Below are 25,722 nucleotides of genomic sequence, written 5' to 3'. Positions count from 1 at the left end.
TGTGTGTGTGTGTAGGTGTGTAGGTGTGTGTGTGTGTAGGTGTGTGTGTAGGTGTGTGGGTGTGTAGGTGTGTAGGTGTGTAGGTGTGTGTGTGTGTGTAGGTGTGTAGGTGTGTGTAGGTGTATGTGTGTGTGTGTGAGTGTGTGTGTGTGTGTGTGTGTGTGTGGTGCCTGCCTACGCATGTGAGGCCGGAGTACCTAATGTATTTCACCTGTGTCTGACAGGAAGAGCTGTGACTAAACTGTATATCACCTGTGTCTGACAGGAAGAGTTGTGACTAAACTGTATATCACCTGTGTCTGACAGGAAGAGCTGTGACTAAACTGTATATCACCTGTGTCTGACAGGAAGAGCTGTGACTAAACTGAAACTGTTCATTTGAATATCAACTCCTCTAGTTAGGGGACCAATAGCATGTGTATAACTACTGTTCATTTGAATATCAACTACTCTAGTTAGGGGACCAATAGCATGTGTATAACTACTGTTCATTTGAATATCAACTCCTCTAGTTAGGGGACCAATAGCAGTTCTGGACCGGTTCCTGACTGACATTGTTGTGTACAGCTCTGTGAACTGCACAATGTCAATTGCTTTACAGTCAGCGAAACAGCTGAGTCTCCCTGTTCAGCTGGCGCTGGCCGCCAGGAGCTGAGATGGAGTAGGAGATCTGACATCTCATTTGCATAGGGAGTGACGTGCAACATTTTCTGGCCAAATCGATTTCCTCTGGACGTGAGTCCCACGTGTCATATTAAAGAGGAGAGCAGCAGCATCGGTCTCATCTCACGGGGATGTTCTCACCACAGATTTTAAACTTTCAACATGGAAAAAAATAAATAATAATTCAGTAGAATTGAACCAAAACCACTTTCTCTTGGTCACAGAGGGATGAAATCACTTCACGCTTAAAGATTGTAACAAGTCTTCAGAGGATGTCAGAACATGTTCTTTCCTCAGTTCTATGAGAGAGATGTGAAGGAGAGGGAGAACAGAGAGAGATATATAGATGTGAAGGAGAGAGAGAACAGAGAGAGATGTGAAGGAGAGAGAGAACAGAGAGAGATGTGAAGGAGAGAGAGAGAGATGTGAAGGAGAGAGAGAGAGATGTGAAGGAGAGAGAGATGTGAATGAGAGAGAGAACAGAGAGACATATATATATATGTGAAGGAGAGCGAGAGAGAGAGAGAGAGATGAAGGAGAGAGAGAGAGAGAGAGAGTGAGAGAGAGAGATGAAGGAGAGCGAGAGAGAGAGCGAGAGAGATGAAGGAGAGTGAGAGAGAGAGAGAGCAAGAGAAAGAGAGACGAAGGAGAGCGAGAGAGAGAGAGAGAGAGAGGAAGGAGAGCGAGGGAGAGATGAAGGAGAGCGAGAGAGAGATGTGAAGGAGAGAGAGGGAGAGATGTGAAGGAAAGCAAGAGAGAGAGAGATGTGAAGGAGAGCAAGAGAGAGAGAGAGAGATGTGAAGGAGTGAGAGAGAGAGAAAGATGTGAAGGAGAGCGCGAGAGAGAGATGCGAAGGAGAGCGAGAGAGAGAGAGACGTGAAGGAGAGAGAGACATGAAGGAGAGAGAGAGACGTGAAGGAGAGAGAGAGACGTGAAGGAGAGAGAGAGACGTGAAGGAGAGAGAGAGACATGAAGGAGAGAGAGACATGAAGGAGAGAGAGACGTGAAGGAGAGAGAGAGAGACGTGAAGGAGAGAGAGAGACGTGAAGGAGAGAGAGACATGAAGGAGAGAGAGACATGAAGGAGAGAGAGAGAGACGTGAAGGAGAGAGAGAGAGACGTGAAGGAGAGAGGGAGACGTAAAAGAGAGACGAAAAAGGAACAGCATGTCAGAAATCAGATCAATGTAATTGAAGAATCCATAGACTCTAACCACTTCTGGGAAAATTGGAAAACACTAAACAAACAACAACACGAATAATTATCTATCCAAAATGGAGATGTATGGGTAAACCACTTCTCCAATCTTTTTGGCTCTATAACAAAGAATAAAGAGCAAAAACATATACATGATCAAATACAGATCTTAGAATCAACTATTAAAGACTACAAGAACCCACTGGATTCTCCAATTACATTGAATGAGTTACAGGACAAAATAAAAACCCTCCAACCCAAAAAGGCCTGTGGTGTTGATGGTATCCTCAATGAAATGATCAAATATACAGACAACAAATTCCAATTGGCTATACTAAAACTCTTTAACATCATCCTTAGCTCTGGCATCTTCCCCAATATTTGGAACCAAGGACTGATCACCCCAATCCACAACAATGGAGACAAATTTGACCCCAATAACTACTGTGGAATATGCGTCAACAGTAACCTTGGGAAAATCCTCTGCATTATCATTAACAGCAGACTCGTACACTTCCTCAATGAAAGCAATGTACTGAGCAAATGTCAAATTGGCTTTTTACCAAATTACCGTACAACAGACCATGTATTCACCCTGCACACCCTAATTGACAACCAAACAAACCACAACAAAGGCAAAGTCTTCTCATGCTTTGCTGATTTCAAAATAGCCTTCGACTCAATTTGGCATGAGGGTCTGCTATACAAACTGATGGAAAGTGGTGTTGGGGGTAAAACATACGACATCATAAGATCCATGTACACAAACAACAAGTGTGCGGTTAAAATTGGCAAAAAAACACACAAATTTCTTCACACAGGGTCGTGGGGTTAGACAGGGATGCAGCTTAAGCCCCACCCTCTTCAACATATATATCAACGAACTGGCGCGGGCACTAGAAAAGTCTGCAGCACCCGGCCTCACCCTACTAGAATCTGAAGTCAAATGTCTGCTGTTTGCTGATGATCTGGTACTTCTGTCACCAACCAAGGAGGGCCTACAGCAGCACCTAGATCTTATGCACAGATTCTGTCAGACCTGGGCCCTGACAGTAAATCTCAGTAAGACCAAAATAATGGTGTTCCAAAAAAGCTCCAGTCACCAGGACCACAAATACAAATTCCATCTAGACACTGTTGCCCTAGAGCACACAAAAAACTATACACACCTTGGCCTAAACATCAGCGCCACAGGTAACTTCCACAAAGCTGTGAACGATCTGAGAGACAAGGCAAGAAGGGCTTTCTATGCCATCAAAAGGAACATACATTTCAACATACCAATTAGGATTTGGCTAAAAATACTCGAATCAGTCATAGAGCCCATTGCCCTTTATGGTTGTGAGGTCTGGGGTCCGCTCACCAACCAAGACAAAATGGGACAAACACCAAATTGAGACTCTGCACGCAGAATTCTGCAAAAATATCCTCTGTGTACAACGTAGAACACCAAATAATGCATGCAGAGCAGAATTAGGCCGATACCCACTAATTATCAAAATCCAGAAAAGAGCTGTTAAATTCTATAACCACCTAAAAGGAAGCGATTCCCAAACCTTCCACAACAAAGCCATCACCTACAGAGAGATGAACCTGGAGAAGAGTCCCCTAAGCAAGCTGGTCCTGGGGCTCTGTTCACAAACTAACCCTACAGAGCCCCATGACAGCAGCACAATTAGACCCAACCAAATCATGAGAAAACAAAAAGATAATTACTTGACACATTGGAAAGAATTAACAAAAAAACAGAGCAAACTAGAATGCTATTTGGCCCTACACAGAGAGTACACAGCGGGAGAATACCTGACCACTGTGACTGACCCAAAATTAAGGAAAGCTTTGACTATGTACAGACTCAGTGAGCATAGCCTTGCTATTGAGAAAGGCCGCCGGAGGCAGACATGGCTCTCAAGAGAAGACAGGCTATGTGCTCACTGCCCACAAAATGAGGTGGAAACTGAGCTGCACTTCCTAACCTCCTGCCCAATGTATGAGCATATTAGAGAGACATATTTCCCTCAGATTACACAGATCCACAAAGAATTCAAAAACAAATCCAATTTTGAAAAACTCCCATATCTACTGGGTGAAATTCCACAGTGTGCCATCAGAGCAGCAAGATTTGTGACCTGTTGCCACGAGAAAAAGGCAACCAGTGAAGAACACTCACCATTGTAAATACAACCCATATCTATGCTTATTTATTTTATCTTGTGTCCTTAACCATTTGTACATTGTAAAAACACTGTATATATAAAATACTATATATATATATATATAATATGACATTTGTAATGTCTTCATTGTTTTGAAAATTCTGTATGTGTGATGTCTACTGTTAATTTTTATTGTTTATTTCACTTTACATTTTATCTACGTTACTTGCTTTGGCAATGTTAACACATGTTACCCATGCCAATAAAGCCCCTTGAATTGAATTGAATTGAGACATGAAGGAGAGAGAGAGACGTGAAGGAGAGAGAGAGATGTGAAGGAGAGAGAGATGTGAAGGAGAGAGAGAGAGAGAGACATGAAGGAGAAAGAGTAAGATGAGGCAGTGGCCTGGACACCCCATCAACACTATCCATCTCTCCATCTGGGCAGTTTATTGAAAGGACCATATTCTTGCACTCTCTCTCTCTGAGATAGAGAGAGAGAGTGTGTGTGTGTGTGTCTCTCAGAGAGAGAGTGTGTGTGTGTCTCAGAGAGAGAGTGTGTGTGTCTATCTCAGAGAGTGTGTGTGTGTCTATCTCAGAGTGTGTGTGTGTCTATCTCAGAGAGTGTGTGTGTGTCTCAGAGAGAGAGAGTGTGTGAGTGTGTCTCAGAGAGAGAGTGTGTGAGTGTGTGTCTATCTCAGAGAGTGTGTGTGTGTCTATCTCAGAGAGTGTGTGTGTCTCAGAGAGAGTGTGTGTGTGTCTCAGAGAGAGAGAGAGTGTGTGTGTGTCTATCTCAGAGAGTGTGTGTGTGTCTCAGAGAGAGAGAGTGTGTGTGTGTGTCTGAGACACACGCACTCTCTGAGATAGACACACTCACACTCTCTCTCTCTCTGAGACACACACACACTCTCTCTGAGACACACACACTCTCTGAGATAGACACACACACACTCTCTGAGATAGACACACACTCACACACTCTCTCTCTGAGACACACTCACACACTCTCTCTCTCTGAGACACACACACACTCTCTGAGATAGACACACACACACTCTCTGACAGTTGGATAAAACTGTTGGAATCCTAGAACAAGAATGATCATTCTCATTTAACGGTGTGAATACAGAGGGCCCTGAGGAATGCAGTTTTGTCGGCATGACAACGAATAAAAAGGGGACTAAGCACACTGGACAATAATAGAAACACAACATGTAAAGTGTTGGTCACATGTTTCATGAGCTGAAATAAAAGACCCCAGACATGTTCCATGAGCATAAAACGCTTATTTCTATCAAATATTGTGCACAAACTTGTTTACATGCCTGTTAGTGAACATTTCTCCTGTGCCAAGATAATCCACCCACTTGACATGTGGCATATCAAGCAGCATGGTCATTACACAGGTGCACCTTGTGCTGGGGACAATAAAATACCACTAACATGTGCAGTTTTGTCAAACAACAAACTGTCAGTTGTCCCAAGTTGAGGGAATGTGCAATAGACATGCTGACTGCAGGAATGTCCAGCAGAACTTTTGCCAGATAATTACGTGTTAATTTCTCTACCATAAGCCGCCTAATTTTGTTTTAGATAATTTGTCAGTGCGTCCAACCAGCCTCACAACCACAGAGTACCTTGTAACCACTTCAGCCCAGGACCTCCACACATACTGTTTCTATTTCTTAAAGAACATTATTGAAATGCTGTCGAGGGGTTCGGCTAGCGGAATGCTGTCGAGGGGTTCGGCTAGCGGAATGCTGTCGAGGGGTTCGGCTAGCGGAATGCTGTCGAGGGGTTCGCTAGCGGAATGTTGTCGAGGGGTTCCGCTAGCGGAATGCTGTCGAGGGGTTCGGCTAGCGGAATGCTGTCGAGGGGTTCGGCTAGCGGAATGCTGTCGAGGGGTTCGGCTAGCGGAATGCTGTCGAGGGGTTCCGCTAGCGGAATGCTGTCGATGGGTTCCGCTAGCGGAATGCTGTCGAGGGGTTCCGCTAGCGGAATGCTGTCGAGGGGTTCGGCTAGCGGAATGCTGTCGAGGGGTTCGGCTAGCGGAATGTTGTCGAGGGGTTCGGTTAGCGGAATGTGGTCGAGGGGTTCGGCTAGCGGAGTGTTGTCGAGGGGTTCAGGCCAGCAGAATGTTGTCGAGGGGTTCGGCTAGCAGAATGTTGTCGTCAGGGGTTCCGCAGCGGAATGTTGTCGAGGGTTCCGCTAGCGGAATGTTGTCAGGGTTCCGCAGCTCCGGAATGTTGTAAAATGGGGTTCAGGCGGCGGAATGTTGTCGAGCTCCATCAGGTCCAGTCAGCTCAGTCAGGTCCAGTCAGCTCAGTCAGGTCCAGTCAGCTCAGTCAGGGTCCAGTCAGCTCCAGTAATAACATGTAAAAGTATAAAATGAGTGTTACAGACGGGCTCAGTGTCGTCTCTAAATACCGCAGCCTTTTTTTAATCCGATTTGGACAGAGTGTGCATGTCCATATCGCAATTTAGATGAAAATGTAATTAATGGTGGAGCTCCACAACACCTCTTTAATTCTTACTGGTGCTCTGACAACAGTCTGCTCAGGAAGCCTGACGCCACAGCCTGGGAGAGAGGAACTAACAAGGCTCTGTGTGTGTGTGTAGGTGTGTGTGTGTGTGTGTGTGTAGGTGTGTGTGTGTGTAGGTGTGTGTGTGTGTAGGTGTGTGTAGGTGTGTGTGTGTGTGTGCGTGTGTGTGTGTAGGTGTGTGTGTGTGTAGGTGTGTGTAGGTGTGTAGGTGTGTAGGTGTGTAGGTGTGTGTGTGTGTGTGTGTGTGTGTGTGTGTGTGTGTGTGTGTGTGTGTGTGTGTGTGTGTGTGTGTGTGTGTGTGTGTGTGTGTGTGAGATGAACCATATGCTTTCCACCAGTCCTCCTCCATAATGTCATCGTCAAAGTGAATTCGCCTACTCATTCGCCAACACCCACTACACGCACTGTCGTCATGGTAACGGACTACGCCGTTAGGAATTAAACATGTTTTTGTTTTTTTTAAACGTCAACATACAGTATCAACGTCCCGAACCGATTAGCTTCAGATCGATACGTGTTTTACATAATAATAGAGACATAACTTCACGGATCAATAAAACTAATTACATGTCAGAGGAACTTACCGTCAATCAATATCCTGAACCAATATAAAGTATATTACCACTAGACCATGTAATAAGAAGTCTGTCTGTCTGGCTGTCTGTCTGTCTGTCTGTCTGTCTGTCTGTCTGTCTGTCTGCCTGGCTGCCTGTCTGTCTGTCTGTCTGCCTGGCTGCCTGTCTGTCTGTCTGTCTGTCTGGCTGCCTGTCTGTCTGTCTGTCTGTCTGTCTGGCTGGCTGCCTGTCTGTCTGTCTGTCTGTCTGGCTGCCTGTCTGTCTGGCTGGCTGGCTGCCTGTCTGTCTGTCTGGCTGGCTGCCTGTCTGTCTGTCTGTCTGTCTGTCTGTCTGTCTGTCTGCCTGTCTGCCTGCCTGCCTGTCTGCCTGTCTGTCTGGCTGGCTGCCTGTCTGCCTGTCTGGCTGCCTGTCTGCCTGGCTGGCTGGCTGCCTGTCTGCCTGTATGCCTGTATGCCTGCCTGCTTGTCTGTATGGATTTATTGTGATGGTGTAAACTATATTACATGGATTTATTGTGATGGTGTAAACTATATTACATGGATTTATTGTGATGGTGTAGACTATATTACATGGATTTATTGTGATGGTGTAGACTATATTACATGGATTTATTGTGATCGTGTAGACTATATTACATGGATTTATTGTGATGGTGTAGGTAGACTATATTACATGGATTTATTGTGATGGTGTAGACTATATTACATGGATGTATTGTGATGGTGTAGGTAGACTATATTACATGGATTTATTGTGATGGTGTAGACTATATTACATGGATTTATTGTGAAGGTGTAGGTAGACTATATTACATGGATTTATTGTGATGGTGTAGACTATATTACATGGATTTATTGTGATGGTGTAGGTAGACTATATTACATGGAATCATTGTGATGGTGTAGGTAGACTATATTACATGGATTTATTGTGATGGTGTAGACTATATTACATGGATTTATTGTGAAGGTGTAGACTATATTACATGGATTTATTGTGATGGTGTAGGTAGACTATATTACATGGATTTATTGTGAAGGTGTAGACTATATTACATGGATTTATTGTGATGGTGTAGGTAGACTATATTACATGGATTTATTGTGAAGGTGTAGACTATATTACATGGATTTATTGTGATGGTGTAGGTAGACTATATTACATGGATTTATTGTGAAGGTGTAGACTATATTACATGGATTTATTGTGATGGTGTAGACTATATTACATGGATTTATTGTGATGGTGTAGACTATATTACATGGATTTATTGTGATGGTGTAGACTATATTACATGGATTTATTGTGATGGTGTAGACTATATTACATGGATTTATTGTGATGGTGTAGACTATATTACATGGATTTATTGTGATTGTGTAGACTATATTACATGGATTTATTGTGATGGTGTAGGTAGACTATATTACATGGATTTATTGTGAAGGTGTAGGTAGACTATATTACATGGATTTATTGTGATGGTGTAGACTATATTACATGGATTTATTGTGATGGTGTAGGTAGACTATATTACATGGATTTATTGTGATGGTGTAGACTATATTACATGGATTTATTGTGATGGTGTAGACTATATTACATGGATTTATTGTGATGGTGTAGACTATATTACATGGATTTATTGTGATGGTGTAGACTATATTACATGGATTTATTGTGATGGTGTAGACTATATTACATGGATTTATTGTGATGGTGTAGGTAGACTATATTACATGGATTTATTGTGAAGGTGTAGACTATATTACATGGATTTATTGTGATGGTGTAGGTAGACTATATTACATGGATTTATTGTGAAGGTGTAGACTATATTACATGGATTTATTGTGATGGTGTAGACTATATTACATGGATTTATTGTGATGGTGTAGACTATATTACATGGATTTATTGTGATGGTGTAGACTATATTACATGGATTTATTGTGATGGTGTAGACTATATTACATGGATTTATTGTGATGGTGTAGACTATATTACATGGATTTATTGTGATTGTGTAGACTATATTACATGGATTTATTGTGATGGTGTAGGTAGACTATATTACATGGATTTATTGTGAAGGTGTAGGTAGACTATATTACATGGATTTATTGTGATGGTGTAGACTATATTACATGGATTTATTGTGATGGTGTAGGTAGACTATATTACATGGATTTATTGTGATGGTGTAGACTATATTACATGGATTTATTGTGATGGTGTAGACTATATTACATGGATTTATTGTGATGGTGTAGACTATATTACATGGATTTATTGTGATGGTGTAGACTATATTACATGGATTTATTGTGATGGTGTAGACTATATTACATGGATTTATTGTGATGGTGTAGACTATATTACATGGATTTATTGTGATGGTGTAGGTAGACTATATTACATGGATTTATTGTGAAGGTGTAGACTATATTACATGGATTTATTGTGATGGTGTAGACTATATTACATGGATTTATTGTGATGGTGTAGACTATATTACATGGATTTATTGTGATGGTGTAGACTATATTACATGGATTTTTTGTGACGGTGTAGGTAGACTATATTACATGGATTTATTAGACGGTGTAGGTAGACTATATTACATGGATTTATTGTGACATTGTAGGTAGACTATATTACATGGATTTATTGTGATGGTGTAAACTATATTACATGGATTTATTGTGATGGTGTAGACTATATTACATGGATTTATTGTGATGGTGTAGGTAGACTAATTACATGGATTTATTGTGGAGTTTGACTATATTACATGGATTTATTGTGAAGGTGTAGACTATATTACATGGATTTATTGTGATGGTGTAGACTATATTACATGGATTTATTGTGATGGTGTAGACTATATTACATGGATTTATTGTGATGGTGTAGACTATATTACATGGATTTATTGTGATGGTGTAGACTATATTACATGTATTTATTGTGAAGGTGTAGACTATATTACATGGATTTATTGTGAAGGTGTAGGTAGACAATATTACATGGATTTATTGTGGTGGTGTAGACTATATTACATGTATTTATTGTGATGGTGTATGTAGACTATATTACATGGATTTATTGTGATGGTGTAGGTAGACTATATTACATGGATTTATTGTGAAGGTGTAGTAGACTATATTACATGGATTTATTGTGAAGGTGTAGACTATATTACATGGATTTATTGTGAAGGTGTAGACTATATTACATGGATTTATTGTGAAGGTGTAGACTATATTAATGTTAATGAACAGTCAATCGTCCTGAAACCGAGAGTAATTTGCATGACAATCATTGTCTGACAACATTTCAGACCTCCACAGCGTGGGCGCACACACACACACACACACACATAAATGCCGAGCCATCACTTCAGTCCAGGATCAGACAAGGCCTCAGCTAAAGGGACAGAACCTCCGTCCATACAAAGGGCTTTATCAGGGATGGAACACACACCCCCGTCTATTCAGGTCCATGTTCACGTTCTGTTAGTGAGGAAGAACAGATGACAGAGAGCAAACAGGAGGGGTCTAACAAACCTGTGATTGTTCATTCACCCAGCATCCTCTTTTCTCCCTCTCTCCCCCTCTAGTCTTTCTTTACCCAGCTCCCCCTCTCCTCTCTCCCTCTCCTCTCCTCTGTTGTTTACCCAGAATCCCCCTTTCTCCGGGGTCTGTTGGTAGTCAGTTCCTCCCTTACCCAGCATCCCCCCCCTCTCTGTTGGTAGTCTGTTGTTTACTCAGCTCCCGGGGTCTGTTGGTTCTCCCTTTCCCTCTCTCCTCCCCCAGCATCCCCTCTTTTCTCCCAGGTCTGTTGGTAGTCTGTTTCTCCCCAGCATCCCTCAGGTTTGTTTTCTCCCTCTCCCCCTTTCTCCCTCTCCCTCTCTTTACCCCCCATCCTCTTTCTCCCTTTCCCTCTCTCCTCTCCCTGTCCTCAGGTCTCCCTCTCCTCTTTTCCCAGCATCCCTTTCTCCCAGGTCCTGGTAGTCTCCTTGTTTCTCCAGCATCCCCGGGGTCTCCCCCTCTCCTCTCCTGTTTACCCCTCATCCCCAGGGTCGACAGGTATGTTGGTAGTCCCTCTTGTTTACCCAGCATCCCCCTCTACAGGTCTGTTTCTCCCTCTCCTTGTTTACCCAGCATCCTCCTATTTTCTCCCTCTTCCCTCTCTCCTCCCCCTCCTGTTTTCTACCCTCTCCCCTCTACTCTCTCCCTCTCCTCAGCCTCTCCAGCATCCGGACAGGGGCCAACTGTGACACTGTTGGAACAGTCTGCATAATTTACAGCATCCCCAGGTGTGTGTGTGTGTGTGTGTGTGTGTGTGTGTGTGTGTGTTAAAGGCCCAATGCAGACATAAACATGCTTTGTCTGTGTTTTATAGATATTTCAACACTTTGAGGTTGGAATAATCCTGTGTAAATGATGGTAACTTCCTGTAAAAGCTGTTTGAAAAGACCACCTGAAATGTCTGTTTTGGCGGGAAGGAGTTTTGGCCTGCCTGGTGACATTAGTTAATAGACCAATTAGAAAGAGTTTGCCTGGTGACATTAGTTAATAGACCAATAAGAAAGAGTTTGCCTGGTGACATTAGTTAATAGACCAATAAGAAAGAGTTTGCCTGGTGACATTAGTTAATAGACCAATAAGAAAGAGTTTGCCTGGTGACATTAGTTAATAGACCAATAAGAAAGAGTTTGCCTGGTGACATTAGTTAATAGACCAATAAGAAAGAGTTTGCCTGGTGACATTAGTTAATAGACCAATAAGAAAGAGTTTGCCTGGTGACATTAGTTTATAGACCAATAAGAAAGAGTTTGCCTGGTGACATTAGTTAATAGACCAATAAGAAAGAGTTTGCCTGGTGACATTAGTTAATAGACCAATAAGAAAGAGTTTGCCTGACATTAGTTAATAGACCAATAAGAAAGAGTTTGCCTGGTGACATTTGTTAATAGACCAATAAGAAAGAGTTTGCCTGGTGACATTAGTTAATAGACCAATAAGAAAGAGTTCCAAAACCAGCTAGTTTTCCGTTGTCTCCACCCCACTCAGACCCCACCCAGACAGTCCTAGATACATTTCTCAAGCAATAATTTATCTTTGCTAAGAAGCTATGTTTGTTTATTTTTGACCATTTTAATGGAAAACAATCACAGTCGACAGGTCTGTTGGTAGTCTGTTGTTTACCCAGCATCCCCGGGGGTCTGTTGGTAGTCTGTTGTTTACCCAGCATCCCCAGGGGTCGACAGGTCTGTTGGTAGTCTGTTGTTTACCCAGCATCACCGGGGGTCTGTTGGTAGTCTGTTGTTTACCCAGCATCCCCAGGGGTCGACAGGTCTGTTGGTAGTCTGTTGTTTACCCAGCATCCCCAGGGGTCGACAGGTCTGTTGGTAGTCTGTTGTTTACCCAGCATCCCCGGGGGTCTGTTGGTAGTCTGTTGTTTACCCAGCATCCCCAGGGGTCTACAGGTCTGTTGGTAGTCTGTTGTTTACCCAGCATCCCCGGGGGTCTACAGGTCTGTTGGTAGTATGTTGTTTACCCAGCATCCCCAGGGGTCGACAGGTCTGTTGGTAGTCCGCTTACCCAGCATCCCCGGGGGTCTACAGGTCTGTTGGTAGTCTGTTGTTTACCCAGCATCCCCAGGGGTCTACAGGTTTGTTGGTAGTCTGTTGTTTACCCAGCATCCCCGGGGGTCTACAGGTCTGTTGTTTACCAAGCATCCCCAGGGGTCTACAGGTCTGTTGGTAGTCTGTTGTTTACCCAGCATCCCCAGGGGTCGACAGGTCTGTTGGTAGTCTGTTGTTTACCCAGCATCCCCGGGGGTCTACAGGTCTGTTGGTAGTCTGTTGTTTACCCAGCATCCCCAGGGGTCGACAGGTCTGTTGGTAGTCTGTTGTTTACCCAGCATCCCCGGGGGTCTGTTGGTAGTCTGTTGTTTACCCAGCATCCCCAGGGGTCGACAGGTCTGTTGGTAGTCCTCTTACCCAGCATCCCCGGGGGTCTACAGGTCTGTTGGTAGTATGTTGTTTACCCAGCATCCCCGGGGGTCTACAGGTCTGTTGGTAGTATGTTGTTTACCCAGCATCCCCAGGGGTCGACAGGTCTGTTGGTAGTCTGTTGTTTACCCAGCATCCCTGGGGGTCTACAGGTCTGTTGTTTACCAAGCATCCCCAGGGGTCGACAGGTCTGTTGGTAGTCTGTTGTTTACCCAGCATCCACAGGGGTTGACAGGTCTGTTGGTAGTCTGTTGTTTACCCAGCATCCCCAGGGGTTGACAGGTCTGTTGGTAGTCTGTTGTTTACCCAGCATCACTGGGGTCTGTTGGTAGTCTGTTCTTTACCCAGCATCCCCGGGGGTCTACAGGTCTGTTGGTAGTCTGTTCTTTACCCAGCATCCCCGGGGGTCTACAGGTCTGTTGGTAGTCTGTTGTTTACCCAGCATCCCCGGGGGTCTACAGGTCTGTTGGTAGTCTGTTTACCCAGCATCCCCATTTACACCCTCTGAAGTATCCTTTAAACCAGACTACACCCTCTGAAGTATCCTTTAAACCAGACTACACCCTCTGAAGTATCATTTAAACCAGACTACACCCTCTGAAGTATCATTTAAACCAGACTACACCCTCTGAAGTATCCTTTAAACCAGACTACACCCTATGAAGTATCATTTAAACCAGACTACACCCTCTGAAGTATCATTTAAACCAGACTACACCCACAGAAGTATCCTTTAAACCAGACTACACCCTCTGAAGTATCATTTAAACCAGACTACACCCTCTGAAGTATCATTTAAACCAGACTACACCCACTGAAGTATCCTTTAAACCAGACTACACCCTCTGAAGTGTCCTTTAAACCAGACTACACCCTCTGAAGTATCCTTTAAACCAGACTACACCCTCTGAAGTATCCTTTAAACCAGACTACACCCTCTGAAGTATCCTTTAAACCAGACTACACCCTATGAAGTATCCTTTAAACCAGACTACACCCTCTGAAGTATCCTTTAAACCAGACTACACCCACTGAAGTATCCTTTAAACCAGACTACACCCTCTGAAGTATCATTTAAACCAGACTACACCCACTGAAGTATCCTTTAAACCAGACTACACCCTCTGAAGTATCATTTAAACCAGACTACACCCTCTGAAGTATCATTTAAACCAGACTACACCCTCTGAAGTATCATTTAAACCAGACTACACCCTCTGAAGTATCATTTAAACCAGACTACACCCTCTGAAGTATCATTTCAGACTACACCCTTAAACCAGACTACACCCTCTGAAGTATCCTTTAAACCAGACTACACCCTCTGAAGTATCATTTAAACCAGACTACACCCTCTGAAGTATCATTTAAACCAGACTACACCCTCTGAAGTATCCTTTAAACCAGACTACACCCTCTGAAGTATCATTTAAACCAGACTACACCCTCTGAAGTATCATTTAAACCAGACTACAACCTCTGAAGTATCCTTTAAACCAGACTACACCCTATGAAGTATCCTTTAAACCAGACTACACTCTCTCCATCTAGTGGATCAGACTCTGGTCAGATATAAAGAGGTCTTTCCAGGAAGGACTACATTCTATTCACTTTGATGTGTGGCTGACAAAGGTATTGTAGTCAACTGTAATGGGAACTGTTTAACAGTAAGACCAGACTAAATGACAGGACTGGAGGATGACATCAGGGTTTAAGCAGAGACTCTACATCCTGATTGTAATGTGATAGGAGAACAGAGGAAACTGCCCAGTCATGGTTTTATTAAGAGAGGGCTAAATGACAGGACTTGGAGGATGACATCAGGGTTTAAACAGAGACTCTACATCCTGATTATAACGTGATAGGAGAACAGAGGAAACTGCCCAGTCATGGTTTTATTAAGAGGGGGGGGGGGGCAGCAGTGAGGACAGTCCATTATATAGCTTGGGGACAATACAGAGAGGAGAATAGAGCAGAGGGTTGGGTCGAGGAGAGAGCAAGGACAAGGGCTGGGGTGAGAGGAGAAGCCTGGGGACAGGGCTGTGATTTAGGCACAAGATTAGTCATAAATTAGTCGGCCCCTTCTGCTGAAGCCATGTGACCTCCTGCCAGCCCCTGGGAGAGAGATAAAATTGGTAGGTTAGCTAGGCTGAATCTAGGTTAGCTAGCCTAGTGTCTACTGTAGAGACCACAACACACAGTATAGTATCATACCAGCTCTAGCCTAGTGTCTACTGTAGAGACCACAACACACAGTATAGTATCATACCAGCTCTAGTCTAGTGTCTACTGTAGAGACCACAACACACAGTATAGTATCAAACCAGCCCCTCTCATCTAGTGTCTACTGTAGAGACCACAACACACAGTATAGTATCATACCAGCTCTAGTCTAGTGTCTACTGTAGAGACCACAACACACAGTATAGTATCATACCAGCTCCTCTAGTCTAGTGTCTACTGTAGAGACCACAACACACAGTATAGTATCATACCAGCTCTAGTCTAGTGTCTACTGTAGAGACCACAACACACAGTATAGTATCATACCAGCTCCTCTAGTCTAGTGTCTACTGTAGAGACCACAACACACAGTATAGTATCAAACCAGCTCTAGTCTAGTGTCTACTGTAGAGACCACAACACACAGTATAGTATCATACCAGCTCTAGTCTAGTGTCTACTGTAGAGACCACAACACACAGTATAGTATCATACCAGCTCTAGTCTAGTGTCTACTGTAGAGACCACAACACACAGTATAGTATCATACCAGCTCTAGTCTAGTGTCTACTGTAGAGACCACAACACACAGTATAGTATCATACCAGCTCTAGTCTAGTGTCTACTGTAGAGACCACAACACACAGTATAGTATCATACCAGCTCTAGTCTAGTGTCTACTGTAGAGACACACATAGTACATACCACACAGTATAGTATCATACCAGCTCCTCTAGTCTAGTGTCTACTGTAGAGACCACAACACACAGTATAGTATCATACCAGCTCTAGTCTAGTGTCTACTGTAGAGACCACAACACACAGTATAGTATCATACCAGCTCAAGTCTAGTGTCTACTGTAGAGACCACAACAAACAGTATAGTATCATACCAGCTCCTCTAGTCTAGTGTCTACTGTAGAGACCACAACACACAGTATAGTATCATACCAGCTCTAGTCTAGTGTCTACTGTAGAGACCACAACACACAGTATAGTATCATACCAGCTCTAGTCTAGTGTCTACTGTAGAGACCACAACACACAGTATAGTATCATACCAGCTCTAGTCTAGTGTCTACTGTAGAGACCACAACACACAGTATAGTATCAAACCAGCCCCTCTCGTCTAGTGTCTACTGTAGAGACCACAACACACAGTATAGTATCATACCAGCTCTAGTCTAGTGTCTACTGTAGAGACCACAACACACAGTATAGTATCATACCAGCTCTAGTCTAGTGTCTACTGTAGAGACCACAACACACAGTATAGTATCAAACCAGCCCTACGTCTAGTGTCTACTGTAGAGACCACAACACACAGTATAGTATCATACCAGCTCTAGTCTAGTGTCTACTGTAGAGACCACAACAAACAGTATAGTATCATACCAGCTCCTCTAGTCTAGTGTCTACTGTAGAGACCACAACACACAGTATAGTATCATACCAGCTCTAGTCTAGTGTCTACTGTAGAGACCACAACACACAGTCTACTGTACAGTCTACTGTAGAGACACAGAGCTCATCTGGAAGAGAGAAGGCATTGACCCCACTACACAGGGCTCATCTGGAAGAGAGAAAGCATTGACCCCACTACACAGGGCTCACCTGGAAGAGAGAAAGCATTGACCCGACTACACAGGGCTCATCTGGAAGAGAGAAAGCATTGACCTACTACACAGGGCTCACCTGGAAGAGAGAAAGCATTGACTCTACTACACAGGGCTCACCTGGAAGAGAGAAAGCATTGACCCGACTACACAGGGCTCACCTGGAAGAGAGAAAGCATTGACCCCATTTGGACACAGGGCTCACCTGGAAGAGAGAAAGCATTGACTCTACTACACAGGGCTCACCTGGAAGAGAGAAAGCATTGACCCGACTACACATGGCTCACCTGGAAGAGAGAAAGCATTGACTCTACTACACAGGGCTCACCTGGAAGAGAGAAAGCATTGACCCTACTACACAGGGCTCACCTGGAAGAGAGAAAGCATTGAACCTACTACACAGGGCTCACCTGGAAGAGAGAAAGCATTGACCCGACTACACAGGGCTCACCTGGAAGAGAGAAAGCATTGACCCTACTACACAGGGCTCACCTGGAAGAGAGAAAGCATTGAACCCTTGTCAAAATAAAGGTTACAAAATGATTCCAAATATAATGCACCAGTTTAGACCAGAACCATATAGGACCGACCCATTTGGACCAGTTCACTACTTTAGACCAGAACCATATAGGACCCATTTGGACCAGTCAGGGTTCACTACTTTAGACCAGAACCATATAGGACCCATTTGGACCAGTCAGGGTCCACTACTTTAGACCAGAACCATATTGGGTCCCATTTGGACCAGTCAGGGTTCACTACTTTAGACCAGAACCATATAGGACCCATTTGGACCAGTCAGGGTTCACTACTTTAGAACAGAACCATATAGGACCCATTTGGACCAGTCAGGGTTCATTACTTTAGACCAGAACCATATAGGACCCACTTGGGCCAGTCAGGGTTCACTACTTTAGACCAGAACCATATCGGACCCATTTGGACCAGTCAGGGTAGACGACTTTAGACCAGAACCATATCGGACCCATTTGGACCAGTCAGGGTTCACTACTTTAGACCAGAACCATATTGGGTCCCATTTGGACCAGTCAGGGTAGACGACTTTAGACCAGAACCATATCGGACCCATTTGGACCAGTCAGGGTTCACTACTTTAGACCAGAACCATATCGGACCCATTTGGACCAGTCATGGTGCATTCAGAGGATGGGAACATTGACAATGAAACCTAGCAGTCCCCCACTGACACAGATAAGGGATTAAAACCCAATGTAATTAAAATAGATGTCCATGAAAACCATCTCCCTGGGATATATAGGAGCTGTGCTGCGGACGAGATGGAACAAACAGTACATCATGGAATATCAATATCCTTCCACCGTCTGTCTGGGGAATGTGAGTGTTTCTGTATGTCTGGGTAACGCCCACACCTCATCATAGTCACATTAGAATCAAACAGCCCCCGTGATATGCAACTCTTCAGGGAAGTCAGGAACCAATATACACAGTCAGTTAGGAAAGCTAAGGCTAGCTTTTTCAGGCATCCTGTAGCACTAATTCCAAAATGTTTTGGGACACTGTAAAGTCCATGGAGAATAAGAGCACCTCCTTCCAGCTGCCCACTGCTCTGAGGCTAGGAAACATTGTCACCACTGATAAATCTACGATAATCGATCATTTCGATAAGCATTCTTCTGGCCATGCTTTCCACCTGGCTAACCCAACCCCAGCCAACAGCTATGCACCCCCTGCAGCAACTTGCCCAAGCCTCCATCATTTCTATCTTCACCCAAATCCAGACAGCTGATGTTCTGAAAAATCGCAACAAATCAGCTGGGCTAGACAATCTGGACCTTCTCTTTCTAAAACTATGAGCAAAAAATGGTTGCAACCATTATTACTAGCCTGTTCACCCTCTCTTTCGTATCGTCTGAGAACCCCAAAGATTGGAAAGCTGCCGCGGTCATCCCCCTCTTCAAAGGGAGAAACACTCTAGACCCAAACTGTTACAGACCTATATCAATCCTACCCTGCCTTTCTAAAGTCTTTGAAAGCCAAGTTAACAAACATATCACCGACCATTTCGAATCCCACCGTACCTTCTCCGCTATGCAATCTGGTTTCCGAGCTGGTCATGGGTGCACCTCAGCCACGCTCAAGATCCTAAACGATATCATAACCGCCATCGATAAGAAACATTACTGTGCAGCTGTATTCATCGACCTGGCCAAGGCTTTCGACTGTCAATCACCACATTCTTATCGGCAGATTCAACAGCCTTGGTTTCTCAAATTACTGTCTCGGCTGGTTGACCAACTACTTCTCAGATAGAGTTCAGTGTGTCACATCGGAGGGCCTGTTGTCGGGACCTCTGGCAGTCTCTATGGGGGTGCCACAGGGTTCACTTCTCGGGCCGAATCTTTTCTCTGTTTATATCAATGATGTCACTCTTGCTGCTGGTGAGTCTCTGATCCACCTCTACGCAGACGACACCATTCTGTATACTTCTGGCCCTTCTTTGGACACTGTGTTAACAATCCTCCAGACGAGCTTCAATGCCATTACAACTCTCCTTCCGTGGCCTTGAACTGCTTTTAAATGTTAGTAAAACTAAATGCATGCTCTTCAACCGATCGCTGCCTGCACCTGCCACCCCGACTAGCATCACCAGTCTGGACAGTTCTGACTACAAATAACTAGGTGTCTGGTTAGACTGTAGTCACAGACAGAATGAGGAAGTTAAGGAGCAGATACATACTGTAGTCACAGACAGAATGAGGAAGTTAAGGAGCAGATACATACTGTAGTCACAGACAGAATGAGGAAGTTAAGGAGCAGATACATACTGTAGTCACAGACATAATCAGGAAGTTAAGGAGCAGATACATACTGTAGTCACAGACATAATGAGGAAGTTAAGGAGCAGATAGATAGTCACAGACATAATCAGGAAGTTCAGGAGCAGATACATACTGTAGTCACAGACAGAATGAGGAAGTTAAGGAGTAGATACATACTGTAGTCACAGACAGAGTCAGGAAGTTAAGGAGCAGATGCATACTGTAGTCACAGACAGAATCAGGAAGTTAAGGAGCAGATACATACTGTAGTCACAGACAGAATGAGGAAGTTAAGGAGTAGATACATACTGTAGTCACAGACAGAATGAGGAAGTTAAGGAGCAGATACATACTGTAGTCACATACAGAATAGGGAAGGAGCAGATACATACTGTAGTCACAGACATAATGAGGAAGTTAAGGAGTAGATACATACTGTAGTCACAGACATAATGAGGAAGTTAAGGAGCAGATACATACTGTAGTCACAGACAGAATGAGGAAGGAGCAGATACATACTGTAGTCACAGACAGAATGAGGAAGGAGTAGATACATACTGTAGTCACAGACAGAATGAGGAAGTTAAGGAGCAGATACATACTGTAGTCACAGACATAATGAGGAAGTTAAGGAGCAGATACATACTGTAGTCACAGACATAATGAGGAGGTTAAGGAGTAGATACATACTGTAGTCACAGACATAATGAGGAAGGAGCAGATACATACTGTAGTCACAGACAGAATGAGGAAGTTAAGGAGTAGATACACACTGTAGTCACAGACATAATGAGGAAGGAGCAGATACATACTGTAGTCACAGACAGAATGAGGAAGTTAAGGAGCAGATACATACTGTAGTCACAGACATAATGAGGAAGTTAAGGAGCAGATACATACTGTACTCACAGACAGAATGAGGAAGTTAAGGAGTAGATGCATACTGTAGTCACAGACAGAATGAGGAAGTTAAGGAGTAGATACATACTGTAGTCACAGACATAATGAGGAAGTTAAGGAGTAGATACACACTGTAGTCACAGACATAATGAGGAAGGAGCAGATACATACTGTAGTCACAGACAGAATGAGGAAGTTAAGGAGCAGATACATACTGTAGTCACAGACATAATGAGGAAGTTAAGGAGCAGATACATACTGTACTCACAGACAGAATGAGGAAGTTAAGGAGTAGATGCATACTGTAGTCACAGACAGAATGAGGAAGTTAAGGAGTAGATACATACTGTAGTCACAGACATAATGAGGAAGTTAAGGAGCAGATACATACTGTAGTCACAGACAGAATGAGGAAGTTAAGGAGCAGATACATACTGTAGTCACAGACATAATGAGGAAGTTAAGGAGTAGATACATACTGTAGTCACAGACAGAATGAGGAAGGAGTAGATACATACTGTAGTCACAGACAGAATCAGGAAGGAGCAGATACATACTGTAGTCACAGACAGAATGAGGAAGGAGCAGATACGTACTGTAGTCACAGACAGAATGAGGAAGGAGTAGATACATACTGTAGTCACAGACAGAATGAGGAAGGAGTAGATACATACTGTAGTCACAGACAGAATCATGAAGTTAAGGAGCAGATACATACTGTAGTCACAGACAGAATGAGGAAGGAGTAGATACATACTGTAGTCACAGACAGAATGAGGAAGGAGTAGATACATACTGTAGTCACAGACAGAATGAGGAAGGAGTAGATACATACTGTAGTCACAGACAGAATCATGAAGTTAAGGAGCAGATACATACTGTAGTCACAGACAGAATGAGGAAGGAGTAGATACATACTGTAGTCACAGACAGAATGAGGAAGGAGCAGATACGTACTGTAGTCACAGACAGAATGAGGAAGGAGTAGATACATACTGTAGTCACAGACAGAATGAGGAAGGAGTAGATACATACTGTAGTCACAGACAGAATGAGGAAGGAGCAGATACGTACTGTAGTCACAGACAGAATGAGGAAGTTAAGGAGCAGATACATACTGTAGTCACAGACAGAATCAGGAAGGAGTAGATACACACTGTAGTCACAGACAGAATGAGGAAGGAGCAGATACATACTGTAGTCACAGACATAATGAGGAAGGAGCAGATAAGTACTGTAGTCACAGACATAATCAGGAAGTTAAGGAGCAGATACATACTGTAGTCACAGACAGAATGAGGAAGTTAAGGAGTAGATACATACTGTAGTCACAGACATAATCAGGAAGTTAAGGAGCAGATACATACTGTAGTCACAGACAGAATGAGGAAGTTAAGGAGTAGATACATACTGTAGTCACAGACAGAATCAGGAAGTTAAGGAGCAGATACATACTGTAGTCACAGACAGAATGAGGAAGTTAAGGAGCAGATGCATACTGTAGTCACAGACAGAATGAGGAAGTTAAGGAGTAGATACATACTGTAGTCACAGACAGAATCAGGAAGGAGCAGATACACACTGTAGTCACAGACAGAATCAGGAAGTTAAGGAGTAGATACATACTGTAGTCACAGACAGAATGAGGAAGTTAAGGAGTAGATACATACTGTAGTCACAGACAGAATGAGGAAGGAGCAGATACATACTGTAGTCACAGACAGAATGAGGAAGTTAAGGAGCAGATACATACTGTAGTCACAGACAGAATGAGGAAGTTAAGGAGTAGATACATACTGTAGTCACAGACAGAATGAGGAAGGAGCAGATACATACTGTAGTCACAGACAGAATCAGGAAGTTAAGGAGCAGATACATACTGTAGTCACAGACAGAATGAGGAAGGAGCAGATACATACTGTAGTCACAGACAGAATGAGGAAGTTAAGGAGCAGATACATACTGTAGTCACAGACAGAATGAGGAAGTTAAGGAGTAGATACATACTGTACTCACAGACAGAATGAGGAAGGAGCAGATACATACTGTAGTCACAGACAGAATGAGGAAGTTAAGGAGTAGATACATACTGTACTCACAGACAGAATGAGGAAGGAGCAGATACATACTGTACTCACAGACAGAATGAGGAAGGAGTAGATACATACTGTAGTCACAGACAGAATCAGGAAGGAGCAGATACGTACTGTAGTCACAGACAGAATGAGGAAGGAGTAGATACATACTGTAGTCACAGACAGAATGAGGAAGGAGCAGATACGTACTGTAGTCACAGACAGAATGAGGAAGGAGTAGATACATACTGTAGTCACAGACAGAATGAGGAAGGAGTAGATACATACTGTAGTCACAGACAGAATGAGGAAGGAGCAGATACGTACTGTAGTCACAGACAGAATGAGGAAGGAGTAGATACATACTGTAGTCACAGACAGAATGAGGAAGGAGTAGATACATACTGTAGTCACAGACAGAATGAGGAAGGAGCAGATACGTACTGTAGTCACAGACAGAATGAGGAAGGAGTAGATACATACTGTAGTCACAGACAGAATGAGGAAGGAGTAGATACATACTGTAGTCACAGACAGAATGAGGAAGTTAAGGAGCAGATACATACTGTAGTCACAGACATAATGAGGAAGTTAAGGAGCAGATACATACTGTAGTCACAGACAGAATCAGGAAGGAGTAGATACATACTGTAGTCACAGACAGAATGAGGAAGTTAAAACCTCTTACATCTATGGGGGCGCTATTTCATTTTTGGATGAAAAACGTTCCCGTTTTAAACAAGATATTTTGTCACAAAAAGATGCTCGACTATGCATATAATTGATACCATTCGAAAGAAAACACTCTGACGTGTCCAGAAATACCAAGATATTCTCTGTGCGTGCCCTAGAACGTGAGCTTCAGGCAAAACCAAGATGAGATGGCATCCAGGAAATGACAAGGATTTTTGAGGCTCTGTTTTCCATTGTCTCCTTATATGGCTGTGAATGCGAGAGGAATGAGCCTGCCCTTTCCCCAAGGTGTCTGCAGCATTGTGACGTATTTGTAGGCAGATCATTGGAAGATTGACCATAAGAGACCACATTTACCAGGTGTCCGCCCGGTGTCCTGCGCCGAAATTGGTGCGCAAAAGTCACCTGCCAGCATTTTTCCTTGGGATACAGAGAGGAAAGCAAGCTTCCACGAACTGCATATCAATGAAGAGATATGTGAAAAAACACCTTGAGGATTGATTCCAAACAACGTTTGCCATGTTTCGGTCGATATTATGTAGTTAATCCGGAAAAAGTTTTACGTTGTAGGTGACTGAATTTTCGGTTCGTTTCGGTAGCCAGACGCAATGTAGAAAACGGAATGATTTCTCCTACACACAGACGCTTTCAGGAAAAACTGCGCCTTTGGTATGTAACTGAGAGTCTCCTCATTGAAAACATCAGAAGCTCTTCAAAGGTAAATGATTTTATTTATTTGGTTATCTGGTTTTTGTGAAAATGTTGCGTGCTAAATGCTACTCAAAATGCTATGCTAGCTTTGCATACTCTTACACAAATTAGTCCATTTCTATGGTTCAAAAGCATATTTTGAAAATCTGAGATGACAGTGTTGTTAAGAAAAGGCTAAGCTTGAGAGCAGACGCATTATTTTCATTTTATTTGCGATTTTCAGAAATCGTTAACGTTGCGTTATGCTAATGAGCCTGAGGCTTTAGTCACAAACCCGGATCCGGGATGGGGAGTTTCAAGAAGTTAAGGAGCAGATACAGTACTTATGTGCTTGAGTGCATGTTTTTATATGCTTGTCTATGCAAATGCCTGTGTGCATGTGTGATTATATTATGTGTGTGTGTGCCTGTGTATTATGTGTGTGTCTGTGTGTGTGTCTGTGTGTGTGTGTGTGTCTGTGTGTGTGTGTTTAAACGGCCAGGAAGGGCAGGCAGTATTGGAGGATGAATCCCTCATTCTTCTGTGTATGGCGTCATGTGGGAAAGCAGTGGACCATGGTGGAGGTGGGGTTATGAACAGAGAGCCCCATGGTGGAGGTGGGGCTATGAACAGAGAGCCCCATGGTGGAGGTGGGGCTATGAACAGAGAGCCCCATGGTGGAGGTGGGGCTATGAACAGAGAGCCCCATGGTGGAGGTGGGGTTATGAACAGAGAGCCCCATGGTGGAGGTGGGGTTATGAACAGAGAGCTCCATGGTGGAGGTGGGGTTATGAACAGAGAGCCCCATGGTGGAGGTGGGGTTATGAACAGAGAGCCCCATGGTGGAGGTGGGGTTATGAACAGAGAGCCCCATGGTGGAGGTGGGGTTATGAACAGAGAGCCCCATGGTGGAGGTGGGGTTATGAACAGAGAGCCCCATGGTGGAGGTGGGGTTATGAACAGAGAGCCCCATGGTGGAGGTGGGGCTATGAACAGAGAGCCCCATGGTGGAGGTGGGGTTATGAACAGAGAGCCCCATGGTGGAGGTGGGGTTATGAACAGAGAGCCCCATGGTGGAGGTGGGGTTATGAACAGAGAGCCCCATGGTGGAGGTGGGGTTATGAACAGAGAGCCCCATGGTGGAGGTGGGGCTATGAACAGAGAGCCCCATGGTGGAGGTGGGGTTATGAACAGAGAGCCCCATGGTGGAGGTGGGGTTATGAACAGAGAGCCCCATGGTGGAGGTGGGGTTATGAACAGAGAGCCCCATGGTGGAGGTGGGGCTATGAACAGAGAGCCCCATGGTGGAGGTGGGGTTATGAACAGAGAGCCCCATGGTGGAGGTGGGGTTATGAACAGAGAGCCCCATGGTGGAGGTGGGGTTATGAACAGAGAGCCCCATGGTGGAGGTGGGGTTATGAACAGAGAGCCCCATGGTGGAGGTGGGGTTATGAACAGAGAGATACCGTGATGAGATCCTGAGGCCCATTGTCGTGCCTTTCATACACAATTCATGGAAGCTGAAAATGTCCCAGTTCTTGATCAACAGCCTGATCAACTCTACGTGAA

The 25,722-nt window shown here is 43.8% G+C and overlaps 2 protein-coding genes across 2 annotated transcripts in view; one reads left to right on the top strand and one right to left on the bottom strand.

The window, feature by feature from the left end:
• Window positions 1-25,722, bottom strand: part of LOC135513383 (dedicator of cytokinesis protein 1-like) — a 1,066,221-nt gene that overhangs the window by 259,506 nt on the left and 780,993 nt on the right.
• The window catches only part of LOC135511784 (inhibitory synaptic factor 2A-like), a 59,064-nt gene that overhangs the window by 17,368 nt on the left and 15,974 nt on the right, over window positions 1-25,722 (top strand). Inside the window, exon 4 of the mRNA XM_064933251.1 lies at window positions 11,383-11,454. Coding sequence (XP_064789323.1) covers window positions 11,383-11,454 — 72 coding nt within the window. The remainder of the gene's footprint in view (window positions 1-11,382; window positions 11,455-25,722) is intronic.

Source organism: Oncorhynchus masou, chromosome 24 (genome assembly GCF_036934945.1).
Source record: "Oncorhynchus masou masou isolate Uvic2021 chromosome 24, UVic_Omas_1.1, whole genome shotgun sequence".
Lineage (NCBI taxonomy): Eukaryota > Metazoa > Chordata > Actinopteri > Salmoniformes > Salmonidae > Oncorhynchus > Oncorhynchus masou.
The sequence above is the reverse complement of the archived record's forward strand: the minus strand, read 5'-3'. Positions and strand labels throughout refer to the sequence as shown.